Source organism: Diplotaxodon limnothrissa, linkage group LG17 (genome assembly GCF_057381915.1).
Source record: "Diplotaxodon limnothrissa isolate DT_005_m linkage group LG17, D_limnothrissa_male_GT1.1, whole genome shotgun sequence".
Lineage (NCBI taxonomy): Eukaryota > Metazoa > Chordata > Actinopteri > Cichliformes > Cichlidae > Diplotaxodon > Diplotaxodon limnothrissa.
The window spans coordinates 37,852,301-37,864,911 of record NC_140612.1 but is presented as its reverse complement, the minus strand read 5'-3'; the positions used below and the strand labels follow the sequence as shown (position 1 = coordinate 37,864,911).

General features: G+C 41.4%; 1 protein-coding gene across 1 annotated transcript in view; it reads left to right on the top strand.

Moving 5' to 3' along the window:
• The window catches only part of LOC146615391 (copine-8), a 105,873-nt gene that overhangs the window by 59,716 nt on the left and 33,546 nt on the right, over window positions 1-12,611 (top strand). The window contains exons 7-10 of the mRNA XM_085376694.1: window positions 1,690-1,753; window positions 2,692-2,795; window positions 4,279-4,383; window positions 8,883-8,924. Coding sequence (XP_085232820.1) covers window positions 1,690-1,753; window positions 2,692-2,795; window positions 4,279-4,383; window positions 8,883-8,924 — 315 coding nt within the window. The remainder of the gene's footprint in view (window positions 1-1,689; window positions 1,754-2,691; window positions 2,796-4,278; window positions 4,384-8,882; window positions 8,925-12,611) is intronic.

The window sequence follows — 12,611 nt, the reverse complement described above, 5'->3', positions numbered from 1 at the left end:
TGTCGCCTTTTTTCAGCCCACATTTTGTTGTATATTTAAATAAATGTAGGTGTAGTTCAACTTTTTCAGTGCCAAAATCGAGAACACTGAAAGTTTTTGGTCGTGCTCGTGTGTGTGTGTGTGTGTGTGTGCAGTGGGACTGTTTAAAGAGCATATTTGTTTAGGAGGAGGAGGTACAGTAAATGGTGACTTTACCTTGAAAACCTTGTGCAGAGAAAACGCTTACACGTTAAACACCCACACCGACGTGCATCACCTATTCTCACCTTCCAGTCTTTGCTACAGCTTCTGTGCCCTTCCCAGGAGCAGAAGCTGATTCATGTGTGGACTCGCACACAAACAGCACAGAAACACAAACACCTTTTTGCTAACAGTATATCTTGGAAATGAGGTAATAAAACATGCGAGTGATGTTTTTCCTCCCAGCTCTGCTTGTAAATCTAAAATTCCTGATTTTCTGGAATACATCATAGGAATATCAGCGAATTTGAGAGGTGACAATCACGGATATTAAACAGCTTTGTCTGCTTAATCAAATTTATTAACTTGCTTCTATGATTTGCTACTTTGTTGTGCTTTAGGGCCTTTATGTGTCCGAATGATCCCATGTTGTCAGTGGAATTTGCCCCTTGTATAGTGAACCAGTGCAAACTGGTCCTGGGTGATTGCAACTGCAAAGACTACAATGATGACACGTTACCCTGTCATATCATTGTCAGTTGGCATCTGAGTAGAATAGTAAAATATCAAAATATTCAGTAGAATATCTTCCTGAGATCTCCCAGGTGAGGGTCTTCAAGCATGTCTTGCTGGGAGGCTGCAAAGCAGACCCAGGGCACGCTAAGGGTTCGACTACTTACATCATGACCCAGATAGGTAGGTAGGTAGGTAGGTAGGTAGGTAGATAGATGGAAATATTGGTAACAATATAAAAATATAAGGCGTGTTTCATGGAAACTTGTAGCAACAATACGTAGTGTGTAATCAACTGCGATGAGAGAAAAACATCTCAACACTGGCTGGGTTCATTTTCAGAAAAGAAGCTTTCCGTCTGTCTCCTGTGGTTGACAGTGAGCAAGCAAACAAACCTGACACATTTTCACACACAGAAATACGACTGACCGTGTGTCTGTGCAGGACGGGAGTGGTTTCAGACACATGGAAGTCCCCTTCCTGCTGTGAGAAGGTCACAGTCCCGCCTGAACCCTTATGCGGGATGTCTAGAAACCAGTGCCACTGTTATCAAACAAGCTAAATGTGTTCACTGACTGCTCTTCGACTGTATAGACTGCTCTGATGGTAATGGACTGGTTCTTATATAGCGCTTTTCTACTCTTCTGAGCACTCAAAGCCCATTCACCCATTCGCACAAGCACATTGTTCTAAGTGCTGTAACATTCACACACATTCATACTCCGATGGATGCATCGGAGAGCAATTTGGGGTTAATAGACTAGGGGAAGCCAGGAATTGAACCACCAACCTTCCGATCAGTAGATGACCTGCTCTACCGCCTGAGCTGATGGCAGCTCGAGTAAGGAAACGTGAGCCGTCTTCCTGTGTTTTTCAACTTGTCATTTAACCCTGAAGTGTAGGCGGAAGAATACATGTGGACAAAATACTGTGGTGATGACAAATACGCTGTTGGTGACTGTAATCTCATGTTTTGCTGTATTGTATCATAAACAGAGGCATTCCAGGGAAGAAATGCGGGACCATTATTGTGAAAGCTGAGGAGCTGAACAACTGCAGGGTGAGAAAGTGACTTCTACCTCTGTTTGCTAAATGCTGCATGTGTCCGTTTTCTCTGCATGTTTCACTTTGTACAAGTGCTTAAGGCACTATGGAAAATTAAAGTTACCAATCCAACTTTTTCCTTTTTCCACATAATACTAATGCTTGACTTTTGCCATCTGCCGAGATTGAATAATTTATACTGGCACAGTCTGATATCCCCGTGTCGGTGTTGTTCCTGAGTCATCATAATTAATGTTGGTCCAGGTTCGACCAGGTGACCAGTCACCTTGCTGTGATCGCATGGTTTAGCACCATGGACACACAAAAACCAAACCCCTGTAACATTAACCCCTCCCCTCCTTTTTTATTCCACATCAGCAGGTTTTTTCCATGCTGCAAAACTATGACATCACAACAATGTGAAAGGAAGCATTCCTTCAAAGGTGTGACCCTGTGCGCTTTGTTTCCTTCATAGTATGCTAGCTCTGCTGCTAGCAGAATAAGCTAAATGGATTATGACGGTTATTCGATTCAGCCTTATGAGTCACGATTGGATGGATTTCAGGTCCAAAATTTGTAATGATGCTTCCCCAGTTACAGCAGCTATTTGAATGTCGGTCTTAATTTTGCATGAAAAATGGCGTACCTCTTTTTAGTGTTGGCAAGAAGCTGAACTGGCTCGAGCTCCCTTTGAATATCTGTTTCATGCAGTTCCCGAGCCCACAAAATAGAGAACCGAGGTTAGCAGATTCAATAAAACACAACTGTAGACGATAAGTAATACAGTTTTTGGATCAGTCTATCATCATGTAAGATCTTTTTATTTTTCTTTACAGTTACTTTGTGCTATCATAGTCATATTGAGAGGAAACCCATATTATAAACGATGCTGCAATCAGAATATTCAGCCTTCCACCCTGACTTAATATATTCCTTTCACTCTCTCCTCATTAGGAATCAGTGATGATGCAGTTCTGTGGAAACAAGTTGGACAAAAAGGATTTCTTTGGCAAATCCGACCCCTTCCTGGTCTTCTACAGGAGCAACGAGGACGGCACGTGAGTTCCCGTCTCTTCATTGCTTCACGCCCCCTTTGCTCCCTCTCCCCTTCCGGGTCTGGTTTAATCCTTCCCTGCATCCAAAGGAAATTGCTTTCATTGATTTGTCTCAGATCAAAAGCCATCCTGCCTGTTTAAGCATTTATGTGAGTGACATGTGGAGACGCTAACATGAGCAACGTGCGCACAGATGTATGTGAGTGTATCTGGAAACAATAGGATAAGGATTTTGTGTGTGTGTGTGTGTGTGTGTGTGTGTGTGTGTGTGTGCGCGCACATCCGTTTTGTTTGTGTTTTCAATCCAGAGCGCCCCATGAACACTCCTCTCCATCCTGCAGTGTGTTACAAGTCAGATAAAGCCTTCTGCTCTGAGGGTGGGAGATACCAAGTCCACTTTCTAGCTGAGGGACTAATGAAATTAGCTTTTTTTCCCTCTATGTCTGTGTGTTTGAGTATCAGGAAAGTACTGCAGCGTGCACACTCTTCCACTCAAAGTGGCAGGAAGTTAGCTGGATGTCTCTTTAATTGAATACTCTTGTTTTTATTCCTGCTTATGTTTATTTCCTAAATCCATCTTTTCCTTTCTCCTGCTGCTGTTTCTGTGCTCTGCCTTGCCCTGGTGGAGCTAGAGATGCTCGAAAGCACAATAAGAATGAATAAAATGATGTTATATTGTATTGTTTTTTGTTTTATTTTGGGGTTTCTGAGCAACAAACTTGGAAACTCCAACAGTCATCCCTATGCTACATTTCACTAACATGTACGAAATACATGTGACGTCCAGTTAGTGCAAAATCTTGGAGATAGAGATGCCCCGTCTGACAAGGTAAATTGGGACAGTCAGTTACAATGGGGCTGATCTATACATCTCAGTTCTGTGCTCGCCACACTTTTGCAGCAGCGCCCCAGCTGCTAGAGGAAGAGCTACCGTAGCGTGGAGGAAGCCAAGAACAGTGTGGAGGGACTGGGTGGCTGCAACGCCAGCAGCTTTTCTTAGTGTTTCTGCAAACTAACTGCAAACCTCCTCCTTCTCCGTTTTTCTGCCTCTCGGTTGCTCTCAACATAACAGGTCATCCACTCGATTAATGTTATCCTCACTTCACCTGCGTCTTGTCAGCTCCACTTCACATGTGAGATGTGTGCAGGTGAGCTCAAAGTGAGCCCGAGAGCAAAAAAAGGAAAAAGTAGCATGACCGTAAATGACAGCACTATCTGGTAACCTGTAATGACTCTCCTGCTGAGCTGAAATGACACCAGTGTAAATAAATTAGCAGAATAATGGAAATCAGTCTTCTTTTTATCCATTTTCTTTATCTTGGTACTTCCGTCATATATGTAGTAAGGAATAGAACTTATTGGTCTAGCAGTGATAGCAGCAGTAAACCAAAGCCAGGAAATACTACTCGGACAAACACCATTAAGCTGTTTTGGCTTTACAGTGTTGCACTTTCCTCACTGCCTCTCCTCCTTGTTGTCTCTGCAGGTTTACCATCTGCCATAAGACAGAGGTGGTGAAGAATACACTGAACCCTGTTTGGCAGGCTTTTAAAATCCCTGTTCGAGCTCTTTGCAACGGTGATTATGACAGGTATGTCTCTTTTTTTAGACAGCAGCTATTATGGCAGGTTAAGTACAATGCAGCGACCAAGACGGCCATCTGAATCATCCAGGGGAGTTCTTTTCAGTACGAAAGGCACTCAAAAATGCCATTTTCAGTAATACATGCACCTCTGATGATTTCAGTGTCTGATGGCCTCTTCAGGCTGCGTAGCGCTAAAACATTACATGGGTGTCTGTGCCTTACTTTCTCTCCCATCTGCTTATTTTAGAACAATATTATCTATAGGGGGTTAATTAGCGTCAATTATTGTGTCACTTTTTTATTAGGGTTCATTTTAAATCACAGAAGCTGCCCATCATAGAGCGTTTTCATTATGATTAATTTGTGAGGTCTCTTACTGTAAGCCATGTTTTGGAAATAATCCTGAAATTGATGTAAATAAATGTGACAGTGAAAATATATTTACTGTATTTTGCAAGGAAATTAGCATTTGTTAAATTGAGTACAGTGTGAATGAATAATGCATGATACTGTTTGCAGCTGCCAAGCTTAAATATTACATTTGTCAGTTTCAGCAGGAGGGAAAAGTTGATGAGTGTAGATGCATGATTTAGTTTTCCTCTGGAAAAGTGTTTGGCTGTCATGTTTTATAGTAAGATTACTTCATCAAAGTCGGTGCATGTTTATACATTTGAAAGCAGCGTAGCGGTTTGACTTCTAAATGAAGCCTGTGACTGATGTGTCATCCAAACAATGCTTTTAGAAATATGCTTCATAGTCGCTTTGGAAGAAAGAACATATTATTTTCTGGTGGTCGGGTTTATATTTAGTTTAGTGGGGTCAATGCACAAGAAACAGACTGCTAGAAATGGTTTTGTCATACCAGGATTAAGTGAAGCAAAGATCCAGAGAGCAGCATTTCTTCATTGTCTGCCCCCAGCATTTAGTTTGTACAATTCAGTCCCCACACACACTCACACACACTATATGTTACAAAATATCTGATCTTATTGTTTTTTCCATTGATTTAGAAACTGATGTTTGTTTTCTCTTTAGATTTCTTTGCAAAAAAACTGGCGATGAAACAGTTTAACTAGTTAAGCACCTCAGTACCGGGGGCAAAAGGGACGAGATCGCAATTAATCAGTTATAACACAAGGTCAGAAATATAAGTCTCGACGTGTGTAGCATCCACAGAAACATCTGAATCTTATATAAACCATTTCTACAACCACCAGAAAAAGCAAAGACACCAAACAGTTACGTGATTTGTTGGAGTTAAATGTGCATCAAAGCATATTTTCAAAGGTGTTATATGCTAGAAAATACTTTTAAAAATTAGGCGATGGAAATTAAAATTGTTCTATGTTTGAGTCACAGTACCTTTGACATAGTAACATCTGCAGTAATATTTACACCTCTGATAAAATTCCACAGGTATTAGCTTTATTTTGATACCAACATTGTATACATGGAGTTCGTACTTGCAGAGAAATACTCCATTTAATTTGGGCATTTCATTTTCGAGCAGAAAGCTCAGAAAACCCTGGGGGCCTAACCGGTTAAAGATGAGCTTATTTGAACAAATGGCAAGAATACTTATTCGACCGGAGGCAAAAATGTATGAGTCCACTCCTTAAGATATCTACATATTTTGGTTAGCTGTTTGTTAAAATTTCAGGCAAGCAATGACATTGCTCATGTTGATGTAATCTGTTTGAATCAAAGCAACTCTGCAGGGAAGGGACAGCTTTAAGCATCTAATGTAATGTCTTGTTCCTGTCACACAGGCCTAGAGAACTGCTTGCAAGTATCTGGCAACCAGTGGTCACTAGAGGAAAATGTGTATTTCCTGATCAGTCGGTGAATAATTGCTGGCAGCCGCTAAATCCACAGGATGCAGGCTTAGAGAAATGTCAGTGATCTGCTGATAAACACTGATTTTAGGGAAAAGTGTGCATTGCTGGAGGTTGCTGTCAGCGGCTAGTGTGAAATTGGTCACAAAGTGGTTTACAGTGATGCACCGAAAACTTTCAGGGGATTACTTTGATTGCATTTGGAGTCACCAGGTGAATCATCAGTGCAATGAAAGCTTTAAAACTGTAGTAGTAAAGCAAAGCTTTTGCTTTGAAGGTAAAATGTCTCATTTTCTGCTTTGCTTCAGATTTTGTAACTATCACTTTGCTGACGGTGTCTTCTATATAAAGCTTGGGTGACTGTGGCAATTTGTAAGCAACTAAAGCAACAACTGGGATCATCACAGCAATCACCCTGTTGGTGACAGCCAGCAACTACTCACCCACCAGTTGGAGATACATTTTTCTCTAGAGGACTAGTGGGTCTCAAGGCCTCTGAATCTTTAAACAAGCTGTTTTAAGTCCTCTTCTTAAAAGCCTACCCAGCATTTCATTCAGCTTTCTTTTAAGAAATTGTGAACTTTGCCAAAGATGAGCATGTTAGGGAAATCTTTCTCACCAAACTCATGCACAGCCAAGAGGAGAAAAACTGAAACTGAGCATTTGCAGCACCCTGAACTACTAATATCCATCCATCCATCCGCTTCCGCTTATCCTTTTCAGGGTCACAGGGGGCGCTGGAGCCTGTCCCAACTGTCATAGGGCGAGAGGCGGGGTACACCCTGGATGGGCCGCCAGTCTGTCGCAGGGAGAGACAGACAACCATTCGCACTCACATTCACTTCCAAATGCACAACTATGGGCAATTTAGATTGATCAATTAACCTACCCCCATTAACTGCATGTCTTTGGACTGTGGGAGGAAGCCAGAGTACCCGGGGAGAACCCACGCAAACACGGGGAGAACATGCAAACTCCACACAGAAAGACCCCGACCGTGTCACCGTGCTGCCCACTAATATCTACACCATATTAGTAGTAAATATATGCCCGAATATAAGGAGGAACATTATAGGTCCCCTTTAGAAGTTTTACAATTTAGGCATAAAGACAAAGCTGACACATTTTTGCATAATATCCTCGAATATCTTAAAGAAACATCGCTATGTGTAATTATTTGTTGTGCAACATCTGTTTTACTTTACATCTCAGCAGAAGTCCAAGTGAGAAAGCAGATTAAAGCAGATAAAAGTGTGTGCCTCTCTTATGACAGCCATGTGAGTCCCGTCTCCTGCGTCGACAGCAGCTGTGTGGGAAAAGGGCACACAACAGGGTTTAACATAGCTAAACTAACAGACAGCAGCATCGATCTGAAGTTTGGTCCAGTAAGCTTACTGGATGAGGTGAGACACAGCGTGCCTTATCAATAGAAAAGTCAGGAAGCTCAGTGGACTCGCACACAGAAACACAGACACGCAGGAGTCGAGTGTGTGTTTCTACAGTCTGGGAAAATAGATAACGGGGAGCTCAGGCTGGCAAACAATAGGGAACTGTGTCTGTCTGTGCATAGATGCTGTGGTCGGCCTGCAATCACTTGCTCACTCTCACTCAAGCACACACACACACACAAACATGTACATTGAGGCTGTGAAACTGCTGTCAGTTTCTCATCACATCATCAAAGCTCACCGTGACAGGATGTTTCCTGCTGAGCTGTGGCACAACACCGACTTAATAAGACACCCGCCTATATAAACACATGAAAATACACTTATGCCAGACAGATCAGCACGTACTTGTACCTCTCCAGGAGACAACGTTACGCCAGCCAGGAAACACACTCATCATCAGAGTGCTCATCATTATCAGACAGCCCATTCCCACTCCTTATCTTTACAGCTTTCTTTCCTTTAATGTCCATCTGTCTCACTAAGCAGCTCTAAGGCCCATTAATGATGGTTTGCATTTCCACTCTTTCTCATACTGGGAGATAAAAAGGATGGAAAAAGTGCAGCTTTGGCTTTGATTTCCAATTAGATACTGCAAGTTTAGAAAGTGGTACAGCATGCGTGCTCCCAAACTGCTTTTCACTGTGAAAACAACAGCCTTAATCGACTGGGATTATATGAGTACTCATTCTCTCCAGCAGAGTGTTTTTTGCTTCCTCTGTTTTAATTTGCTGTTTGTTCTATGCCCCACCACACACAAACACACACACCCTCCATGTGTCACTCCCTTTTATCAGGCAGAAATAACCCTCATATTGCAGATATTAGTTGATGGCATGATAGCGCAGCATTATCTGCCTCCTGCAGACTGTTCTGTTTTTATTTATTTTTCTACCAGCTTCCTCATAAGCTACAATAGGATGCAGAAAATAGATGTATTTGGAGATGAGGTGTACAGTGACAGGCAAACAGTGTGTTGGAATAAAGATAAGCTGCAGAATGGATCTGCTTCCACTAAAAGCTCCATGACATTGAAGAAAGAAATTGGCATTCTTCTGGTCTCGGTGTACTTCATCATTTTGCAACATTGTGTCTTACTTTTTAAATATGTTGCATGGTGCAAATAAGCATTTTAATGCCTCCAGGAGTATAAAATTTAGCTGCACACCAGCAGAAAAAGTTGTTTTGTTAACCTGATTCTAATCTGCTCCTCCCCTAACAGAACAATCAAGATCGAGGTGTACGACTGGGACAGAGACGGCAGGTAAATACTTATAGTAACAAGTCATCTGTCGTGTAAGCTTTTACATTACAGGCTCCAGAAGCTCACTTCACTCAGCTCACGTAAGGTGTAAATACTCTACAGCTAAAATAATAAATGCTGGCATTCCTGTGCTGCTGCTATTGCTTTTAAAATCAGATTTACAGACATGTATTTTTGCTGTTTATATTACATGAACATTTTCAAATGGTACAAACTTCAAGGCCTGTTGGACTGAATTTTTTTCAGGGATATGTAGTTGTGTAATGCTACAATTGTCATGTGTGGAGTGTGAGTGAGGTGGACCCAAGAGCAGACACGGGCGAGGAGATGGGACCGAACTTTAAACAAAAACCGAGCCTTTTATAGCTGATGTCAGAAGGCAAAACAAAAGCAAAGACGAGTGCAGGGAAGACAACTAAACTGGAAAACACACTATGAAAACCTATGATACTAATTACTGTACAAGACTATGAAACAGTGATTAAGCTATGACACTGAAGACTAAGTCTATGACTGTGACTATGAGAACCGTGAAAACTGTGACGACGACGAGACATAACTGGGAAGGTTACACCGACAACGTGACACTGAACACAGGAAGAAAGAGGACTTAAATACACAAATGAGGAGATCAGGGAGGTAGAGACACATGAGGAAACAGCTGACAAGAATGAACATAAACTAAGCACATAGAACATGGAAACAAGACTTTCAAAATAAACAGGAAACATGACAAGACGCAGACATGCCACGAACTTGACAACAAGAACCACAGAGACATGAAACATGACAGGTAGACACACAAAACAGGGAGACTTAAAACAGGGGAGAAGACACAAAACGATCCACAAACAAACGACTAGAACAGCAACGTAGGCATCGTAGAAATTAGATAAACTAAACTGAAACTAGAACACAAATTAATAACAAAATACGCTAAAACTCAAACACTGGGTCACACGACCCTGTACCATGGCAACAATCATACTAGAGACAACAGTGGTTGGAGACCACGAGATGACCACATTTATTGTTACATTTTGCAGTGAACGTCAATCCTTTTTCCTTTGAAATCGTTGCTTTGAAAATAGCAACAGGTCTGCAGCCACTCGCAGCCAGTTGCTATTTTCAAAGTGATAAAATGCGATAAAATGGCAATAAGCTGGAGTCAGTCTGCTATCTTTTGCTTTCTGTTAATTATTGTTCTTAATTATTTGCAAACATTTGCCAGTCGGTCTGAGAGTGACTGCAGACAGTCTAAGTTGGATGTTCCTAATGTTAAGATGAGTTATGAACACATTTCCACCTCCATAAAGTTGTTATGAGAGGGGAAAATGATGGTGGCCCTGAGAGGCCAAACGGACTGCAACTTAAAACACTGGCAATAAGAAAAATGCTGCAAAAGCCCACAAAACACAACGGAAATAGGAAACAACAGATTTCCAAAAGCACAAGGGAAGTGTTTCTGGGGAGACAATAACCCGACGGACCAGTTGCAGGAACCAAAATATGCTAAGAATTGCATCGGGAGACACTTAAAAGAATTGGAGGATCTATCGATTTTATGAGGAAAGAAAAGATGAAAGGTAAGCGTGTTAGCTTAACTATTAGCCTAAAAATCCGTTATCAGTAATAAATGAATCATGATAAAACACGACTACCATATTTTGGTTCCTGCAACTGGTCCGTCGGGTTATTGTCTCCCCAGAAACACTTCCCTGTGCTTTTTCCTATTTCCGTTGTGTTTTGTTTGCTTTTGCAGCATTTTTCTTATTGCTGGTGTTTTCTTAAGTTGCAGTCCGTTTGGCCTCTCAGGGCCACTGTAGAAAATAGCTATAGCTTTTGATTCCTTCTCAAGCTGCAAGCTTGTTTATTTCTTCTGTTAAGCTGAGCATTTTAATATGGTCGTCTAAGGTGATTAACTGGGCTCAGATTATCTTAATTGGTGTAAAGGTGGGGTACAAATCAATATCTAATAAGGTGTTCTGCACAAGCAGTTGATCAGGAACAAGACAGAAAAGATCAAAGTAATAACTGTTAAAGCTCTGCATTTTTACATTTTTCAGGATAGTTTTCCAGAACTGCTGAGTGTGACTGTAAGGCTTTCAGGGCTTATTGTACAGATATTAATCTGATATGCGCTGATAACCTCAGTGCTAGCAATCACTGATAAACAGACAGCAGTGCCTCTCCTTATTACTTCGTGTCTTGATTGCGTTAACATTCAACATGTCAGCTTCCTGCACCCAGTTAATCCCTAAGTCACACATAATTAACAGAAGTCTATGTTTTCAGTAGGTAAGAAAGCTGAGTACACGATCGTCAGCGATTGACTGCTTAATGACGAGTCTGGATTCTGGCTGCTGGCATTCAGACAGAAAGAAAACGCAGCAACATTTGTCAAGCTGTAGTTTAACAGGGAGTTATTTCTCTATTCTTTGTACTTTGGAATCTATTCAGTGTCACTCCTAATCTGAGCCATAGTGTGTTGGTGTATCTTTTTCAGTGGGGAAGAAATGCTGGCAGTGATTTTTGTCCATGAAGTGCTTTAATCCTGCTTTAATCCTCCGTAACAACAAACCTCCTAATTGTTGCTCTGAGGTAGGGCTGGGCGATATATCGAGTTTTTTAAAAATATCGATATTTTTTCATACGAGATATAAGATGTGACAATATCGTTTATATCGATATAGTCTATGTTACGTTATAATTATACTTGTGGAGCCGCAGGTTTGCCTCTCTTTCGTCCACTTTTGTCTCTACGCAACGTTACTCTGCCTCGCCTCTCCTTCACTGAACACAACTCCCCCTCCCCCATAGCTTCACCTGCAGGCAATGACAAGATGAAAGCGGAAAATCTCCGTTAGCGAGTTACCGTGCGTGGGGCTGGACGGCGTCAACGTGTTAGCGAGCTAACCGCGCTAACGAGCTAACCGCGCTAACGACATGCAGCCCGGAGGAGCTGCACGGCCTAAAATCCTTTCATTTTCTCAAAAATCGACAGCGCGCCTTATGTATGAATTCTGGTTGTGCTTGCTGACCACAAACCGATTTAATGTGGTACACAGCGCTCAGCAATCTGTCAAAAAATGTTTTAATATGACTTTGCTAAGCTACGGAGCTGCACCGCTTGATGTCGGAGGATTACGGCTACCGGGGAGGAGCCTCGCGGAGTGATACGTACTGTGTGTGTATAAGGACCATAAATGGCACCTGTTCAGAGACGTGGTGCAGCTCTGAAATCTGTCTCTTTGTTATTATGCTCAGCGTCTATTAGTTTACATTTTGACTGCACAATTGTGAGCTTTTTGTTATGCACAAAAACAACATTGTTTTCTTTTATTTATGGACCATGATTATTTAATAAATGCTGATAATTTATTTTTGAGTAATTTCTTCATGTACATCTATGCTGTATGTAAATAAAAGTGCCCGTGTGACATCTGGGACACAGTGTGACTAAGAACTCTCTTTTTGTTCTTAACTTATGGCTTTAAAAAAAATATCGAGATATATATCTTATATCGCCATCCAGCTAAAAAATATCGAGATATGAATTTTGGGTCATATCGCCCAGCCCTACTCTGAGGTGTATATGATGTTGTTTTTTTTTCTGGGATTCTTATCATTTCATGTTGATTTAAAAACTTCAAACATAAAATGGAATCTTGTTAAATCACAAGACGA